The sequence below is a fragment of the Odontesthes bonariensis genome, chromosome 19, assembly GCF_027942865.1.
Source record: "Odontesthes bonariensis isolate fOdoBon6 chromosome 19, fOdoBon6.hap1, whole genome shotgun sequence".
Classification (NCBI taxonomy): Eukaryota; Metazoa; Chordata; class Actinopteri; order Atheriniformes; family Atherinopsidae; genus Odontesthes; species Odontesthes bonariensis.
In genome coordinates this window covers 34,818,886-34,839,406 of record NC_134524.1, presented here as the reverse complement: position 1 = coordinate 34,839,406, position 20,521 = coordinate 34,818,886, and the positions used below count along the sequence as shown (strand labels likewise).

Genomic DNA, 20,521 nt, shown 5'->3' with positions numbered 1-20,521 from the left:
CGGACGATTTAAGAACAAATCTGTGCGTACGAACGGTTGTTGCATGAGGCCCAGTGTCTTCCATACCAGACAGAGTTCAGTCACACCCGTATACCCTCAATCCTTAAGTCATGGTGATAGTTACTCTTAGTGAGGAAAACACCAAAGAATGAGACTGTGGTTTCAATGATAAGCTAACGCTAACCCTAAGCCTACCTAAGCTGTGAGGACATGGCACGCTGCTGACAGCACTTCAGGTGGCTGTGCACACATTCACTCAGACTTACGACAGAAGGTGTTGTTTCTCCACGGGATAGGGACTCCTGCAGCAGCGCACATGTCGGCGTAACTCTCGATGGCCTGGCACAGAGCCACAGTCTGGCCTCCGGTGGCACACATGTCATACACACAGCTTTCAAAGTATGCCTCGGGGGGGACGACAGGGTGGCACTGCTTAAAGATCCCTGTAGTTGACATCAAATGTAGAGCTGAAAACCATGTCAATTATTCACCACGGTCATAGGCTAAACTAAAAAATCGTTAGATGGATTCAAATGTAAGCCATTATTTGGGTTTTCTCTGAGTTGACAATACATGATCTTAACATTTTGTAATGTATTGAAATGTAAATGCTTTGTTTTCAATGAAGTGATGTGAAATGAACATTCTGAGCTAATGGTAATTAATCAGACGATGTCCGGCTGTGACAGAGGGAAGAGGGGGGTCTGATTATTTTTTTTCAGCAAACATGGGCCATTTGAACAGTTTCTAACCTCGTGTGTTACACCTGATGGTGTGTCATAACTCAGAATCATTTCCCTTGCCTCGCCCCCTCTACCACAGAATCCCCCCACAAGCTTAGGCTCAGCACACTCTTACTTTTGATCTGCTGTCATGCTACGGATCACAGTCTGACGGCTGGTAGTTCTGGCACTGTGTCACATGATATGGCCGGCATCTCAGACCTATTGACCTGGTATAGCTAAAGTTTTCGGGTTTAAGTTTTCCATTAGAGTCCCATCTTTATGGAACTCTTGTATGGAATGCCTTCTCAACTATAATTACCTCCTTAAAACTTCCCTTTTTGTAAAGGCCTTTGGAAATGTCTGATGCCTGTATGAGACATTTTATCATTGCCCCTGTCCCTCCTGTAAAGCACTCTGGAACATTGTTAAGAAAAGTGTGATACAAATAACGATCTTATTATTGTTATTATTATTTGGTCTTGAGATGATGCCACTCAATAGTAACTACAAATACAAATACAACTACAGAATTGAGTTTTCATAATAAATAAGAAGTCTTTTATCGACCCAGACACGATGCTGTGACAGCTTTGATGAAGCACACAGACCTCAGTTACTGTACATGTGGCTTTGAATGCAAGTGTTCTTGCAGTCTCAGGATGTGCACATTTGATGTGCACATGTGTGTGTATGTTACTGGTATGTTATGAACCATGGAACATCTTAAATTACACCCTCTGCTATAATTGCAGCAGTGCCATGCTTTCACCATTGTAACTATCTCAAATGTATTTTTTCTTCACAGTGTACCAACCCACAATAATGTGTGTGTGTGTGTGTGTGTGTGTGTGTAATCGAACCGTTGGGGTCAGAGATAATTCCACAGCTGATGGGCTTCTTGGCCTCCTCCTCCACCTCTGTATCACAGTCTTCCTGTCCTCCACCATTAGTACAGCTGGAGAGCAGAGGCAGTCATTAGAATGGAATAATACTAATAATAAATAATACAGTAAAACGCAGCATCAGTGGCAACTGTCAGAGCATCACAGAACCCTAACATGGGCTGCAGAGATTTTTGGCTAGTTTGAGGATGAATCTCTGGAGGAATTTTCTCAGGAGAAGAAGAAAACTATTTTTTTTGACTCGTTTTCATCAGCCGCCTCAGATGTGCACCTTTTATATCTAAGATTATTGAGAAAGTTGTATTTAACCAGCTCAATGAATTTCTGAATGAAAGTGGAAGTCTTGATAACTTTCAATCAGGCTTCAGACGTCATCACAGCACTGAAACAGCTCTGGTCAAAGTGTTAACGACATCAGGTTGAATACTGATTCTGGTAATGTCTCAGTCCTGGTTCTGTTGGACTCCAGCGCTGCGTTTGATACTGTAGATCACAGAATCCTGTTGCACAGGCTGGAAAACTGGGTTGGACTTTCTGGAGCGGTCCTTAACTGGTTCAGGTCCTACTTAGAAGGCCGGAGTTATTTTGTTACAATTGGCAGCTATGAATCTGAGCGAGTGGCCATGACTTGTGGAGTCCCCCAGGGGTCAATTCTTGGACCTCTTCTGTTTAACTTGTATATGCTCCCTTTGGGTCAGATATTGCAGAACTTTAACATCAATTATCATAGTCCCTAAAGGGTCGGGGGGTGTGGGTATTTTGGTAAAAAAATTATGTCTTCGGTTCATATAGCGTCAGTGTATTGGATAAATCAATAGATGGTATAATTGGTTTACAGGTTAAACATCTAGTGTCAGAGTACTGTTTTATAATCTTTTCTTGTTATTTTCCTCCGGAGGGATCAGCATGGGCTGATGCTCATGGACTGTATAATCACCTATTGGTCCAGATGTATAATCTGGTAGACACTGATGCTGTTTATGTCTGTGGGGATTTGAACAGCCGAATAGGGCATTGGGAAGACTTTATTAGTGAGACTGATATGCATGTCCCACCTAGAGTCAGTTTGGATAATGTTGTAAATAAACAGGGTGAAATGTTGATAGAACTCTTGAAGGACTCCAAATGTTGTATTTTAAATGGACGGATACCTGGAAAAGATAACTTTACCTCAATATCTGTAAAAGGGAGGGCTGTTGTAGATTATATAATCACTCCTCATGATTGTTTAAGCACTTGTACTGAGTTGAACATTTACAGTCCTAATGAGTTAATTGAGAATGGGAGTGTCAGCTGTTTCAATATGCTTGGTGATCGGTGTAAAGTACCTGATCACTCATTGTTAGTCCTAAATTTTCGAGCAGGAGGGGGTTCCGCTGTGGATCATTTAGGGTCAGATAATGTTCAACCTAGTCATTATCCTCAGAAAAATATCAAAACGGTCTCTCTTCAATTTCTTTCCACTAGTGAGTGTCAAATTATGTTTGCTGAATTCTTAGATAAGCTCACTCAAGTACAGTTTCAGAAAGATATTGATAAATGGTATGGTGAATTCTGTGAATATATTTGCAGGGCTAATGATGTCCATAGAAATCCAGGCTCCACCAGGTCAGGTGGATTTGCTGGTAAACTTAAACCTTACTGGAATGAACAGTTGAAAGAAATGTGGAAGGAAATGAGGATGGCCGAGAAAATATTTTTAAAGTGTGATAGTAATGACATGAGGAAGCAACAACTAAGGAATGAATTTAAGGTTAAACAACAGAATTTTGACAGAAAATTGAGAGCCTGTAAAAGAAAATATGAGCGGGGGCAGGCATTAAAAATAGAGCACTTGCAATCTAATAATCCTCAGTTGTTTTGGAACTTGATAAATAATTTGGGCCCGAAAAGAGTCAAACCCATCCCAATGGAAGTGGTGTTGGAAAATGGATCCTCTCTTTTTTCTGTTGATTGTGTTCTGAAAAAATGGGAAACTGACTTTTGCTATTTATTTTCTGGAAGTTATTGCTCAGCAGAGTGGGATAATTGTTTTCTTGAAAGGTTAGTTGATGAAAAAAATGTTATGGAGACCAGTATGCAGCAAGAGTCGTATTCCTCTAATCAGTACCTAAATATTAGTATTACTCAAGAGGAAGTTAAAAGGGCAATAGACATGCTTAAACTAAGAAAAGCTAGAGGTATTGATAACTTGTCAAATGACCTACTTAAAGTGCCTTGTTTACTCCCAATTCTGGGTAAACTCTTCTTTGCCTGCTTTGAGTATAGTTTGATTCCCTCTGAGTGGTATAAATCCATCATTAAACCAATCCCAAAATCCCCAAATAATGATCTTAGAGTTCCTTTGAACTATAGAGGTATAAGTCTTCTAAGCTGTGTCTACAAGCTCTACTCCAGTATCCTTAACAGACGCTTATATAGTTATCTGGAAACATTTGATCTTCTGGTAGATGAACAGAATGGTTTTCGTAAGAATAGAGCCTGTATTGATCACATATTTTCTCTGTCTACTATAGTTCATGCTAGAATACAAGAGAGAAAGCCTACTTTCACTTGTTTTATTGATTTTCAGAAAGCATTTGATTGCATTAATCATGACCTTCTCAGTTTCAAATTATTAAAAACTGGTATAGATGGCAAATTCTATAACGCCTTAAAAGTCATCTACAAAACACCAGCTGCATGTGTCAGTTGGATATAGTTCGTGATTGGTGCAATAAATGGAGATTAAAGATAAATGAAGGTAAAACTCAGATTATGCACTTCAGGAAGAAGGGAGAACCACAGATTAAGTTTAAATTCTGTTTTGGCTCAACACGTTTGTCACATACTGAGCACTACAAATACCTAGGACTGACTCTAGATGCCCATCTTACATTTGAAAAAGGAATAAAAGTTCTATCAGACTCTGCAGGCAGAGCACTGGGAGCTATCCTTAATAAGGTCAAGCTGTGTAGGGATCTTGGGTATAAAACTTATACGCAGTTGTATGATTCCTGTGTCTGTCCAATTTTAGATTATGGTGCAGGAGTTTGGGGTTATTGTAAGAAAGAAAAATGTGATGCAGTTCAGAACAGAGCTATGCGCTGCTTCCTTGGTGTACACAAAATGGCCCCCAAACTCGCAGTATGTGGGGATATGGGCCATGCGAAGTGCGGATTAAGGGTGACATGGTGCGACTGTGCAATAGACTCATCAACATGTCTGACAACAGACTTGTCAAACAAATTTTTTTGTGGAACCTCTCAAAAAATAGTCGTTGGACAAATGAACTTTCCAGTATATTTCATGAAGTAGGTCTCCAATACATATATAGAAATAAATTATCCTTTAGTGTTAAACAAATGAAGATAATATTATTTGAAAACTATAAACAAAATTGGGCAGAAGAAATTCTGTACAAACCTAAACTTAGAATGTATTGTTTGATAAAGTCTGTCTACCATCCAGAGCACTATGTCACCCTGAACCTTAGCAGAGCGCAGAGGTCTGTTTGTGCCCAATTGAGAAGTGGTATCTTGCCTCTGGCGGTTGAAACTGGACGTTTCCATGCAATCTCAGAGGAGAACAGAAAGTGTCACCTGTGTGACTTAAATGAGGTGGAAAATGAGATGCATTTTGTGTTTTATTGTCCTTTTTACCATGAAGTTAGACTTAAGCTCTTCCTGAAATTGACCTTGGAATGTCATGATTTATTTTCTATGTCTGATGAGTGCAGACTTACATATTTGTTTAGCGAGAGGGTGTTTTATTTAGCCCAATATGTGTTGGAAGCTTACCAACAACGCAGGAGAGCGCTTTGTGTTTGAGTGGGGTTTTTGTTTACAGAGGACTGTGTACGCTGGTTTATCAATTATGAACATGTTCTATTTCATCCTTACTGACCGCCAGAGGCGGTGCTTTCAAGCACTGAATGATACATCTCGCGCATGCGCAGGTCGAGTGTTTATACCAACAAAGTCACTCGTGACCCCCTGCTGACCCCGGAGAGCCTATATCTTCCGGTGACATCAGCAGATCGGTTCCTTTTCATCTTCTCGCTCGCAGGTATTACCGCGTCTATATACGAGACGAATTTCTAAAACCATACTATTGCTTCATTGTTCGCTGCTGGTGGTCTCGCGACGTTCCGTCGAAGCTGTGAGCTGCTCGCTCTTCAGAGACCGCAACGAACTCCGCCGAGAGGTCTGTAACCTTGTTTTTTCCTCGGCTGATGAAGTGTACTGCCGGTTGTTACAAGCGCTGGTGAAGGCTATGTGTTTGCTAGCCCTCTCCCGGCATCTGTAACCTGCCTATGTTGAAGCGGCCAACTCGGTTGTGCCGTTTTTTTTTTTTCAAATTTTGTTTGCTGTTATTGTTCTGCCCCTCTCCTGGTGATGGCAGCGTGTGCGCCCCCCACTCCCAGCACAGGTGGCCTATAGTGGTTGTCGGTGAAGGCACCGTTTGCGGCTCCCTCTCCCGGCATCCACCTATAGATGAGTGAATAAATATCAGCAATAGCCCCTCTCCTGGTGACGGCGGCGTGTGCGCCCCCCGCTCCCAGCACAGGCGGCCTATAGTGGTTGTTGGTGAAGGCACCGTTTGCGGCTCCCTCTCCCGGCATCCACCTATAGACAAGCAAATAAACAATAGCCCCTCTCCTGGTGAAGGCAGCGTGTGCGCCCCCCGCTCCCAGCACAGGTGACCTGTAGTTGATTGTTGGTGATGGCACCGTTTGCGGCTCCCTCTCCCAGCATTCATCTATAGCTAAGTAAAAAAAAAAAAAAAAAAAAAAAACATAACTAGCCCCTCTCCTGGGGCCTATAGTTGGTTGTCGGTGAAGGCGACGTTTGCTGCCCCCTTCTCCCAGCATCCATCTATAGATAGATAAATACATACATACATATTTCAAATATATTGTGTATATATATATATATATAGAGCTGGTGGTCCCAACATGGATGACAACCACTCCTGCTCGGCCTGTATGGCTCCTCTACAGCTTGAGGATGGCCATGATCTGTGTCCTTCGTGCCTTGGCCTCGGACATCTTAGGCAGGGTCTTTCAGAAGACGAGTCCTGCATGAACTGTGGTATCTTGCCTCATGCTGTCAGAGCTGCAAGGCTGGCTGAGGTAGAGCGCCTGTTGGGCCCTCCCTTGTCTCCCCAGTTAACCCCTGACCAGCGGCTGGCCCCAGCGTCGGCCTGCTGGGACTGCAGGCCCCACCTCCGGGAAGAGGGCTAAGGGGTCCGGGCTTACATCCAGAGTGGATCAGCTGACAGCGGAGCTTGACAGCATGAAGTCCCTCCTCCTGGCCCTCCAACCTGGGGCTGGGGCAACCCAGCCAGGTGCCCTTGTTCCTCCGACGGCCTCCTTCGGGCCGGAGGAGGATGCGTTTTCCATAGCAGCTTCGGCTACTATGTTTCAGGACAACGCGTCGGGCGTGCTCCTGGGAGACGAAGCCTCCCGTTCCTCTGCAGCGGGCTCCCTTTCTTCAGCCCGTAGCTCTACGGGTGGTATTGGGGAATGCTCTATGGGGGCCGCCATTCGTACGGCTCTAGCCAGGCTGCAGCTGGACGTGCCGCAGGCTCAGCCAGCTTCGGCCAGTGCCTTTTTCAGGTACTCCTCACCTCCCGCTGAACTAACTGTGCCTCCATCAGAAGAGTATCTGAGGGAGTTGCAGACATTCTGGAGGGACCCTAGGGCCCCTACCCGTCCAACAGCTGATGCTCGGACCCTGGCAGCCATGCAGGACGCATCCAAGTTCGGCCTGGACCGCATGCCAGCGGTTGAGCCCACTATTGACCCTTCCCAGTCACGTGACTTTCGTAAAGCAACCGCCATTTTGGACGTATAGAAGACAACGATTTGCGAGTAACGATAGTAACAGTAACGATACAGACAGACTGAAAATTGAATAAAAGAAGAAAGAACAAGATGCAGAAAAAAATTCCACTATCCAGCGAGGTCGGGCATTTAGTGGGCCAGCAGAGGGAGAGGTATTTGGAGAAGCTGAAAATTGGAGGTTTAGAAAACGACGTGTACTTGCTTCCACTAGGGCTGTTTACAGACTTCCGACAGCATGCCACCGCCTCGTCTTTACCCGACTTCGGCCCCCACGACCTTTATATTTATGTTGTAAAAAACCCATCGCCATACACAGGAAAGGATCTAAAGGCATACAAGAGTTTGGATGCCTACAAATATTTTGTGCCGGGCTATGTGACCTGCCTTTTACCAGTGGATCGTCCCTGGAGCCGGTGGGCGCCATCTTTTTACAGCTAAGGTTTGTTTACATTTTTCATTTAACGTTGTTCACCAGGATAAACGGCATGTAAACCCGTTGACACGGTGTTATAATCTTGCTATTACGAGAATTGCAATGACCAAGTCGTAGTGCTTTACTAAAGGCGCTGTGTTGTTTTATCTAGTAGAAAGGCAACCCTGAAATGGCACGGGGGAACACTAGTGTGCCGTGAGAGATCATCTGGTGTGCCATGGAAAATCCCTCTCAGGCTTTATCTTTATTTTGCATGTATATGTATATGTTATATATCTTTATTCGACACTTACCTCCAACAAAGTGGTCACTACACAACCGTTGGTATACTGAAGGTTGCCAGTCTTTCCTATTGATCGCCGCGACTCATCTTCTCCGTCGCTCAAGGTCAGTGGGGATCCGGTAAAAAGACAAATCTTTCCTCGTCTGCTGACTGTTGGTACACCCAGGCGCGCAACAATATGCCGGCATGATGTAAACCTTACTGATCGAATCGATATTTTCCTTTGAATGTTCCTCGCTCCTCCGTTGTTGGCTGTGGTAGACTACTTGTTTTCACGTCCAAAATGGCTGACGCTTTTGTTGTGACGTCACGTGGGATGGGTCAATAGCCGCCCTGATCGTCTCACCCGATGAGGCTCTGAGACAGGAGGCGAGGTGTCCTCGCCCCCAGTGCCGGGTTACGGATGATTTACTGTCGAGGGCCTATGAGGCGGGGGCACGTATGGCTCGCATGGGTAATTCCATGTCCCACCTGCTGCTCGCCCTGTCATCATCCCTGCAGGAGACTGAGCTGGACACTTCTGTCCACAGTGTTACTGATGCCTCTCTACAGGCCTTTGCACTGATGTCTAGGGAGTTGGGACGGGTAATGGCAACTCTCGTTCAGGCTCGCCGCCAGGTCTGGTTGGCGCAGTCCCCTCTCTCGGAGGCCTGCAGACAAACCCTCCGCAGTGTTCCGGTGGAACCGGGGGAGCTGTTTGGTTCCGCGGCTCTGGAAGCCCTCGAGCGCACGGTCCAAGCTGGAAAGACCCGACAGCAGCTGTCTGAGCTTCACAGAAGCGCGCCGCCGCCTGGCAACCCTAGGGGCCGTCCAGCTGCCCCACAGTGCAGCAGCCACTCACAGGCCAGGGGCCTCCCTAGGCCCCAGCACTCACGCCCACAGCCTGCTCAGCGGCGGGCGCCTGAGCGGCTGCCCCCTGGGCAACCTCAGGTCTCACGTACTGCCCGTCGTGCCCCTGGAGCCTTTAGAGGTCGGGGGGCCCAGCGCTGAGGCCACGGGGCCGACCGTCGGCTTTTTTTTACCAGCAGCAGCTCAGCTACTGGGCTGCTTCCACCAGGGACCCGTGGGTTCTTTCCACCTTGACCCACGGTTACAAACTTCAGTTCCGACGTCGGCCCCCAACCCGAGTCAGGATGACTATCACCCTCGCCCAGGGGCTGTTCGTCCTCCTGGGCAAGGGTGCCATCGAACCGGTAGACCCCCTGTTGCACCCCGGGGGGTTCTACTCGACTCACTTTCTGGTAGCAAAGAAAGATGGCGGATTCCGTCCTATCCTCGACCTCAGGAACCTCAACAGGTTCCTGAAGGTCTTGAGGTTCCATATGTTGACCACTGCAGAGGTTCTGCGTACGGTCTCCAGAGGGGAGTGGTTTACCTCAATAGACCTGGAGGATGCCTACTTTCACGTTCCTGTGGCGCCACACCATCGGCAGTTTCTGCGATTCGCCTTTCAGGGGCGTCATTTCCAGTTCAGGGTGCTCCCGTTTGGTCTCTCCCTCTCCCCACGGGTGTTCACCAGGTGTGTGACGGCAGCCCTCTCGCACCTACAGTCGCAGGGCATTAAGAGCTTGCCGTATCTGGACGACTGGCTCGTCTGTGCGCCGTCCCAGTCTCAGGTGGCCCTCGACACGACGTGTCTTCTTTCCCATGTGGCCCATTTGGGCCTCAGGGTGAATTTTACAAAGAGTGGCCTGGCCCCATCACAGGGCACGGTTTTTCTTGGGGTGACCCTCGATGCGGTCACCATGACGGCCTGCCCGTCGCCACGGCGGGTGGACGACATTCTCCGCTGCTGACTGAGTGCTCTGGCGATGTCTGCAATACCATCCTAAACGCGAGGGCGCCTTCTACCCGGGCGCATTATGAACAGAGGTGGCGGCTGTTCACTACATGGTGCTTGGACAGGGGTGAGGACCCTGTGCACTGTCCTGTCCCTAAGATTCTGGAGTTCCTCCAGTCACTCCTGGATGGCGGCCGGTCCCCCGCTACCCTGAGGGTGTATGTGGCAGGCATTTCCTCTCGCCCCCCACGAGTGCGGCGCACCCCGCCATGGGATCTGCACCTGGTGCTCGGCGCTCTGTGCTCGCCTTCCTTTGAACCCCTTGCTCAGGCAGGGCTGAGGTGGGTCTCCGCTAAGACTGCCTTTCTCCTCGCCATCGCATCAGCGAAGCGCGTCGGGGAGCTGCATGCTCTGTCGGTGAGCGACTCCTGCATGAGGTGGAACTCGGATGGCTCGGGGGTTTCCCTATGGCCAAACTCCGCCTTTCTCCCAAAGGTGCTGTCTTCGTCGAACCTCAACAGACCTATCCACCTGGCACAGTTTGTTCCCCCGGAGGGGGAGGACAGGTTACGACTACTGTGCCTTGTGCGGGCTCTGAGAGCCTACGTGGCCGCGACTGCCGGTATCAGGCAGTCGGACCAGCTCTTCCTCTGCTATGGTGGCCCTCGGAGGGGCTGTGCGCTCTCTAAACAGCGACTGTCCCACTGGGTGGTGGACGCCATCACCCAGGCATATAAGGGAAGTGGGCACCCCCAGCCAGCTGGGGTGAGCTGCCACTCCACCAGAGCTGTCTCGACATCATGGGCAGCCCTACGGTGCGTTCCCCTGGAAGACATATGTGAGGCAGCGTCATGGGCGTCACCGAGTACCTTCTCCAGGTTCTATCGAGTGAATGTTGCCACTCCCCACCCGTTGGCTGTGGTCCTGCTGCCCGACTCTGCTGCTTCCTCTCAGTGAAGTGAGTAGGTGCTGGATTCCTCGTGACTTTTCTGGTATGAGTCATCCAGTGCTTGAAAGCACCGCCTCTGGCGGTCAGTAAGGATGAAATAGAACGAAAGTTACGTATGTAACTACGGTTCTATGAATCCTGGATGACCACCAGAGCGTTCTGTCACTCAGAATCCTCGTGTACTCGCTAGAAGATTCTGTAGGAACCGATCTGCTGATGTCACCGGAAGATATAGGCTCTCCGGGGTCAGCAGGGGGTCACGAGTGACTTTGTTGGTATAAACACTCGACCTGCGCATGCGTGAGATGTATCATTCAGTGCTTGAAAGCACCACCTCTGGCGGTCATCCAGGATTCATAGAACTGCAGTTACATACGTAACTTTCGTTCTTTTGACTGTTGCTTTTTGTTGCTTGTGGTGTCACTTGTAAGCCCATGCGGGCTGGGCACCTTTTTGGTGTATGACACCATTTAATAAAATAAACAAAACAAACAAACAAACAAACGCAGTTATGCAGACGATACACAACTTTATGTGTCTTGAGACTCGGGACCTTACAATCACTGACCAAGTTGGTAACCTCGGAGTGTTGATAGACTCAGATCTGACTTTCAGCAGCCACATCAAAGCTGTCACCAAGGCAGCTTTTTACCACCTCAGAAACATCAGCAGAATTAAAGGTTTCCTCTCCCAAAAAGACCAGGGGGGTATTCCTAGAAAGTAGCTAAAGTAAGCCAGGCTATAGCCGGTAAGCGTCGCTTGAACTAGCGCCATCTCCCATTTAAGCCTTAAGTCGTTCCTCAAAGATATTTTAGCTGCATCTCGGTGAGGCTAATCCAAGCGAGGCTTACATAGCCTAGCTTAGTGCGAGTGCACGAGGAACGTAAGAAGCCCTGACGAGTGGATGGTGGAAAAACGGAGATCTGTGTGAAAAGGAGAGCGAGACAAGAGCTGTTATTTTTTCGTCAGCTGAACAAATAATGCTGATGGAGCTGTATGAGGATTTTAAAAGTGTCATCACCAGAAATGGTAACACAGCTGCGATCAATAAAGCGAAGAAACAGCATGGCCAGGCTAACTGCTGACAGACTAAATGCGTAAGTTATGAAAGTTTCATACCATTGACATTCATTTTACTGTCCTCATGTATTTATGCTCTCCTCTTTGTGTTATAATGTGTTTACATAAAGCATACTGAATTGTCTCTGTATGAGATGTACAGCACAAATATACTGACCCTGCTCAGTTTATTAATAACCCAATAATCGACACGCATCATCATACTTTGTGACTATATTATCCTGTGTGTGACCCACATATTATTTTTCACTGTTACATCTCAACAGGAGCAATCTTAACAGCCAAAAGCGTACCTGGCAGCAGGTGAAAGTAAAGTACAGGAACATGTTTCAGAGTGGTAAGTAGCCTTTGAAGAAATGTGTTTGTCCAATAAAGAGAGGACCAAACTAGATATGGAATACAAGAAACTGAAAATAAAAAAGATCAAGCTAGAGATTATGAAACTGGAGAGGGATGTTAGTATAAATTCAGATAAAGGAGAATTTCGTGTTGTGAACTGTATTTAATTCTGTTTTCTCTCCACAGCTTGAGAAACATGTAATAATAATTAAACAATTCAACTCAACTTGAACTCAAACTTGTCATTATTGTACGGTTCATGCAACGTGTTAGAAATGTGTTTTTTACATTTATATTCACAGTGGGGTGCCATGACCTAAACGTGTGGAAAGTTATAAATCATCTCTGTCCATTTAGCCTTCTTACACTTGCTCTGACTTAAACTGCTACTGTGTCAATGCTAAATTATGAAAAGAAGTTCTAACTCAAAGGTCACAACAATAAGGATCAAAGGAAATATGTGTCCCTGTACAGGTCCCTCACTGTGTCAGGAGAAACTGAGTCCTTTCAGGCACTAGAACTCAACGAAGAAAAGACTTGAGCCTGAAAAGTTGTCCACAAGACAAAATGTATAAAATATGAAGTATACTATTCATTTAAGATGGCTCTGTCAGAAGTCAGCCATGGTGCCTGAGAACTTTAAGCAATGAACCTGTATTTAATTTGGCCAAAGGTCATTTCTATCCGTGCCCTTGTTGTAGCATGTGCATGTGCATGTGCTTGTTCTTAGATCAGGATATGGTGTGAGGAGGTACGGCCAGCATGCATAGCCTCTGTCCCCAAGCAGGACACCATTGAACTCTCCTGCAGAGTAAGAGAAATGTTGGATGGATATACATGTGTTAAGACTTTAGGCAATTTGATGCAATATGTGCCTTATATGGCTATCTATAATAAAGTATGACGACCACTTTAAATTCCTTAAGATGACCTCTACACCTGACCTCTCATTACATTACCAAAATTCTGCCTATGCTACACCTTACTTCAAAAGTACACTCCTTCGGGTCAGTAAAATTCTCGCGCCTTGTGCAAACCTCTGTGCCAGTGAGGATGCTCGGAACATCCTAGAATCATGAACTGATCCCGGCCATTTAGCCTCAATGTTGGAAATGAAATGAGCTCCATCACAGATCATCGGTATGCTCTGAGGATAGGAGTCAATGATGAGCTTTCACAGGGCATAAATGTAACATTGCTCAGCGTTACTCAAAGGGGTTGATGTGGTATTTTTCAAAATGAGAAATCCAGTTCAGAGTCTATGGACAATTATCCCCAAGTGTACCTGTACATTTAGGATATGGAAAAATTTTTGGTTTACATAGTCAGCCTCCACGGGTCCAGCAGGGGCCTGGACAATGTGACAATGTTTAAATCCAGACTGAAAACAGTTCTATTTAGATGTGCATATGACTCCTGAAAGTATTTTATCTGCACTCTTCACTTTTAAATTAATTAATTAATGATTTTTTTTTTTTAATGATTTTATTGCCTTCTTGTGATTTTATGTAGCTGTAAAGCACGTTGAATTTCCTTGTGTACGAACTGTGCTCTACACATTGCCTTGCCTTGGATGCGTACATGGGTACAGTGTAGTGCACCGATAACATTAGGGAAGCCTGAGGGAGATGATGAACTTAATGCAAATACTTCAGCCAGTAGGTTGTTTTACATTATCGGCTGCTGTAAATGTGGAGCAGCAGCCTGAAAGGACAGAGGTCATATTTTTAATATGGTAAGATGTTTTAATTCCTGCGTTTTATCTAATATCTTGTTTGTACAGTCCTTGACTGTTCAAATAATTTGTATCATTAACATTATTACCTGTCCCCCATTTTTCTGAGTCTGGTCCTACGTGGGTGTAGATCGGATGTTTGTTAGGTATTGATTAGTTTTAATGAATACCATGTTCTCTCTCATTTAATTTCATGCTCACGTGTGTATAGTTGCGTTTCTTTAGCTGCACTGGCACCGACTGATTGATTTTTCGAGACAGTGAAAGTGGTGATATGATAACCACAGTTTTTGCTTCGTTTTTTAGACAAGACATGAGTTGCGGGAGCGCAGATTTCTTGGTGAACATTTCTTTCCGGAGTCTGTTTCAGCCGTTCGGACATTTTTTGAGTTGCAGCTAAGCTAAGCTTCAACTTTAGCCTGCCCGGGAACAGGCTAGTTCAGCAGCATAAACTACCATGGTTACTCAGCGGGCGTTCAAATGAGCCACCTTTATGGAACGGAACTCTCGCTAAATTTAGCCAGAAGTAGCGAAATAAGCCAGGCTTTCCGCTAAGCCAGCTTCTAGGAATACCCCCCTGGAGAAACTCATCCATGCATTCATCTCCAGCAGACTCCATTACTGTAACGCTCTTTTAACTGGACTTCCCAAAAAGAGCATTAAACATCTGCAGCTCATCCAGAACGCTGCTGCTAGAGTTTTAACCCGGACTAAGAGATCTGAACACATCACAGCAGCTTTAAATCTTTACTCTGGCTTCCAGTCAGTCACAGAATAGATTTTAAAAGTCTGCTGATGGTTTACAAATCCCAAAATGGTTTAGGCCCAAAATACATCTGTGATCTGTTCAGAGAATATAAAGCCAGCAGAGCTCTTAGATCCAAGGACTCAGGTCAGCTGGTCCAGTCCAGAGTCCAGACTAAACATGGAGAAGCAGCATTTAGCTGTTATGCTGCAAACAAGTGGAACAAACTGCCAGTGGAGATGAAACTTTCACCAAATGGAGACATTTTTAAATCCAGGTTAAAGACATTTCTGTTCTCATGTGTCTATGCATGAAATCTGCACGCTATCTTTTAATTTATCTGGACTGTTGCTTGTTTTTAAATTCATTTAAATGATTTTATTTGTTTCTCTTTATATTCTTTTATGTATTTTTAATGCTTCTTCCACTCCCTGCTGCAATGCTTTTATTTTATGTAAAGCACTTTGAATTGTTTTGTGCATGAAATGTGCTATTTAAATAAATTTGATTTTGACATTTCTTGATTTCTGTGTTCAGTCAATGAAACACTTCCTAAGCCGATGTTTCAGATACCAGATCTTAAATCAAATGAATGAGCTTTGTCTATCTTTGTTGGGTTGTTATCACAGAAATATCTGAGAATCAAAAAACACAAATAAAAGCAAGAGGAGTGAATGAGAGAGGGGAGAGCCAAAGGGGCCAGAATAACAACATGGAGGAAACAACGGGCTTGGGCTGTTGCTCTGTGGGGTACTCACTCAGGCCGAGGGTCCGCCACCAGCCAGCTGTCTCCCAGCTCATTGCTATTAATAGCTACTGTATTGTCTGGTTTCAAGTTGTCATCTCTGGGGCTTCCATTGAAATTTCCTGTGAGACAGGAAATATTAAGAGTCACTACACTGTAAAGAATGGACGAATCCCACTCTGGTTGGTCTAGTTTGGTTTTACAGAAATCCAGAAAGTGAAAGCAGCCACCGTGAGGAAATAAAGCCATTGTTGATGTTCGGATCAGTCTGTGTTTGGATCAGAATGCTTAAAGTCAGTTTCAGTTTTCTTTAAGTCGAGCACGTTAGAACATGAACATGATTCTTACCGCACATGCCACAGAGCAGGCCGTTGTAGGAGGTCGGCACGGTGACGTCTGCATGGTGGTTTCCATCAAAACGGACCCTAAGGCCGAAGGATGTCTCCACCACCACAAACTTCCCACTCAAATAAATCTTCATTCCACTTATGGAGGTGACAGGTGGAATGACCACTGCCCCATTGACCTGAAGAATCAGACTGATCAGTTTCTATACAGACAGCAGAGATAAAGAATCCAGCAAACAGCAGCACTTGCTGGCTGAATGACTGACTGTGGGCCACTATTACGGTAACAAGTAGAGACAAACCTGGACTTTGCGGCCCTTGCCAAGGATGACAGTCACATTGTTCACATTGACCACCACAGCTCTGACGTAGGAAACCTTCTTATTGCTGCCTCGGTGCTCATTCTGCGTGTCCACAGTAAAATACGGCAGCTCAGAGGAGTCGTTGCAGGGTTTGGTTAGCGTGTAGGAGCAGGCTCCCATATAATGGTGGGTGCGTTTATCAAAGGTAGTGTAGTGAGGATCACCAGATACAGAGCAGATTCCATTACCTGAGAAAGAGAGGCAGGGATTTAGTTGATCTGTGTCTAACATAGAGTAACATAGTCTAAGGTGTGGGATATCATCATTTCTTTTTCAAAATGCGCATTTATTCAGGCAAAAAACAAACATAAAGCAGTGCGTCATGAAACAGTAACATTTGGTCATGGATCAATAAGAAACAAATAACTGTATTATAATAATAATACTAAATATAAATCATCAGATGTGACCACTAAGCGGCTGAACGTGAGCTGTTATGAATTATTGTGTCAGCCGTCTCTTCAGCTGTCCCATGCACTGTGACAGAGCACAACAATGGCGGCGCGGTCCTGTCTGACTCCAACCAGCACCAAGCATCCATCCAGAACAGGGAGGGGAAAAAGAAAGATTGATACAGTGTGTATGCCTCAAGGTGTTGGCTGTATCGAAGCTTTGGGGAAAAAGCCGTATCTTGGAAACAGGTTTCCATCAAAGTTTGCATTTCAGCTGTGTTTTTGGCTATATTTGGAGTTGGCCATATGTATAAAACAGATGCATCTTCAATGTTCAACACAGCACACAGACATGCTGACAACAAAATGACTCGATCAAAGTTTATAGACTGATGAGATACCTGCTCTCATACCGCTTTCTTCTGGTGTAACAACATGGTACAGGGTTGCTAAGTAGGAGAGTACTTCATTTAAAAGTACACTGAAGGTTTTTGGGAGCTCCAGTCATTTTACCATCTAACGGCTGCTCATTGCTCATGAGGGAGAACGTACTCAAATCTTGTTCGACATTTAGTCTATTTCATGAGTTTGTGTGAGTGGATTTCCCTCCATTAGCATACCCAGAGGGCGGCATTCATACTGTCCATCCTGTAGCTGGCAGCTCTCAGTGGTTGGTCTACAGCTGGTGTTATGACAGTGGATCAGACCTCCGCTGTGACACTCACACTTCTCCTCACAACCCTCCAAGTACCAGTCCTCACCCACCTGTCAAACACACATACAATGCAGATTTCAGATACAAATAGAAGCACAGTTTTTCTATCACTTCAACACAAGTTTATGTGTGCGAAAAGGAATACTCATAGAACTCATGTGTTAATATTGTTTGTAGTAACTTCTTTTTATAAGTGGCCTTTAGAAAGGTACTTCAAACATACAGTCCAATTCAAGCTAATTCAAATCCAATTAACTGTAATCCAATAACAACAATAATGTGTATCGTAGATGTTTGCCAAGTTGTCACTGACTCTGTTCTCTGTTGTCAGAAAATCTCACTTTACCAAAACACCATGGTTATGTGAGCATGGGATTTGTGCAGTTTCAACATCAATGGAACGGGATTTGAATCATTTCAAGATGGTTCCCACTTACAGGATGGTAACTTCCACTGGTGTCCACACAGCCGCAGTCTTTCAGTGCCACACATCTGTCATCGCTGAGGATGAAGCCTGGGTCACACTCACAGCCCTCCACACAAACGTCCTCACAGCCAGGCTGTCCCACCACGCCCAGACATGTTTCAGGACATGAGCTCACACACAGGGAGTAAGAGCTGTTGGGGGGGCAGGCCAAGGCTGCATCCAGAAACAGAGGCATGCCAGGCAGGGAGAGAGAGATGGATAGATTAAAGAGGGGTGGTAGGATGAATGAAAGTAAAGGAGGGACAGAGGAGAGGTGGGTGGAAGGAGGGACAGAAGGATTAAGAGAAGAAAGACATTAGGTTATGGTGAATACACTTTAACTGGTTTAGAACTTAAATGTACAATGGGATGGATTTACATCAGTTAATTGACAGATCATCATTCTATAAATGACCTAAAGGTCAGGTTGTTTTTTCATTTCATATATTTTCATTTAACTTCAATTCATAAATTGACTTCAATCTAATTTGAATTTCTTTTCTTTACTTCAACACAGTGCTACCACTTTAAATATTTGATCTGAAATATGACAAAATGCACAGCTTCTCTGTCTGTAGTTGTAGAAAACACAATGAGTACATTTAGAACAATTTATTGATGTTATTTTCCTAAAAACTGACAGTGCTTAAACAAAGGAGACTAATGAGAACTTACGGCAGAAGTCTGGAGTCCTCCACTGGTGAACTTTGGCTCCAGCGCTCTGGCATGCGTCTGTGTAGGCCTGGAGCTGGTCACACAGCACATGCTGCTGCCCACTGAACTGGCACATGTCATACACACAGCTTTGGAAGAATGGAGTGGGATTCACCACACTGATACACTCCCTGGAGCAAAGAAAAACATTCAGCTTTAGGAGGACGTGGGGGAAGAGGCAGTTTTTCAGTGCAGCTCACTCACTGTGAGCACTGCTTTCACTAAACCTCCAGCTCACATGTTGGAAACAATGTCCAACCCAATTCCAAAAAAGCTGGGGTGTGAAAAATGCAAATAAAAAGGAGTTACTTTCCAGTGGAGTACTTCTGAGACCTTTTCACCTTCATGCCTTGTCATAAACTCTCCATCAGGCTATTGTTAAACCCATATTTGTTTTTCTTTCATGCATTTTAGAGCCAGTCATTGGATCAATCCCAAAAATTGTTCATGTGTTAATAACATTAAATGCAGAATTGTGTTTTTTTCAAGACAATATAGGATTTGTGAGTATAAAATATTGTTCCTTTTAGTAATTATCAATTAAATATCAGATTAAAATGATTTGCAAGTCGTTCTATCAACAGTGTGTAACATGTGCCATTAAACTTAAACTTTATTAAACTAGCATGATATCGCCGTGACAACTTTTATATTAATCAGGATGTAGTGACAAGTGGCTAAAATTGTAAACTGAAACCAAAATAACACCCCCACCCCCAGATTTATCGTGGTTTAAAAAAATGCAAGGGAACTTTCAGAATCAGGATTTGTTTTGTCCCTTCAGGGCTACTGTAGTAGTGCAGTTTAGCGGATGGGCCACTAGGGCAACCAACAGGCTCTTTGAAGGCTAATTAGAAATGTTCTGAAAACACTAATGTTACATGATTCTACACTTACTTTCATTGATATCATGATTTTATTTTAAATATCATATTGTATTTCTGTCAAAAGATTGCCCTAAGGGGCGGTCGGTGGTGTAGTGGGTTGTGCAGGCGCCCCATGTGCAGAGGCTACAGCCCTCGCTGCAGCTGGCCCCAGTTTGAGTCCCGCATCGTACGGCCCTTTGCTGCATGTCATCCCCCTCCCTCTGCCCCCTGCTTCCTGTCTCTCTTCAACTGTCCTGTCCATTAAAGGCATAAAAGCCCCAAAAAATCATTAAAAACAAAAGATTGCCCTAAATGTTACAAATGGAATTGTTGAACTCCATCAGCACTTCAACCCCACCCACCCCATGACCCTGTTGAACCCTATGAGTTTTCATATGGACAACTTAACCATGTAGCTTGTTCTGATCAGCACAGCTCTACAGTTTTTTTAGTCTTAAATAGTTTTTACATGACAAGCCACAAACCCCCCCATTAACACTGACAGCTAGTATGAACATGACATGCCTATATGTAACATTACTTCCTTAATAAATTAAACAAATTACAATTTTGTAATTTTGTATAATTTTGTAAATGTAATGTAATGAAACTAGCAACATTAGCATTTGACTGCTACATTAGGATTTGACTACAACATTAGCATTTGACTGCAACATTAGGATTTGACTGGTACATTAGCATTTGACTGCAACATTAGCATTTGACTGCAACATTAGGATTTGACTGCAACATTAGCATTTGACTGCAACATTAGCATTTGACTGCAACATTAGGATTTGACTGCAACATTAGGATTTGACTGCAACATTAGGATTTGACTGCAACATTAGCATTTGACTGCAACATTAGCATTTGACTGCTACATTAGGATTTGACTGCAACATTAGGATTTGACTGCAACATTAGGATTTGACTGCAACATTAGCATTTGACTGCAACATTAGCATTTGACTGCAACATTAGGATTTGACTGCAACATTAGGATTTGACTGCAACATTAGGATTTGACTGCAACATTAGCATTTGACTGCAACATTAGCATTTGACTGCAACATTAGGATTTGACTGCAACATTAGGATTTGACTGCAACATTA

The 20,521-nt window shown here is 44.7% G+C and overlaps 1 protein-coding gene across 1 annotated transcript in view; it reads right to left on the bottom strand.

Annotated features, from left to right (window-relative positions):
- The window catches only part of zanl (zonadhesin, like), a 61,312-nt gene that overhangs the window by 13,942 nt on the left and 26,849 nt on the right, over positions 1-20,521 (bottom strand). Inside the window, exons 25-32 of the mRNA XM_075450943.1 lie at positions 18,501-18,670; positions 17,797-17,999; positions 17,265-17,409; positions 16,193-16,440; positions 15,892-16,069; positions 15,557-15,665; positions 1,586-1,680; positions 267-443 (exon numbers count right to left, since the gene is read on the bottom strand). Coding sequence (XP_075307058.1) covers positions 267-443; positions 1,586-1,680; positions 15,557-15,665; positions 15,892-16,069; positions 16,193-16,440; positions 17,265-17,409; positions 17,797-17,999; positions 18,501-18,670 — 1,325 coding nt within the window. The remainder of the gene's footprint in view (positions 1-266; positions 444-1,585; positions 1,681-15,556; positions 15,666-15,891; positions 16,070-16,192; positions 16,441-17,264; positions 17,410-17,796; positions 18,000-18,500; positions 18,671-20,521) is intronic.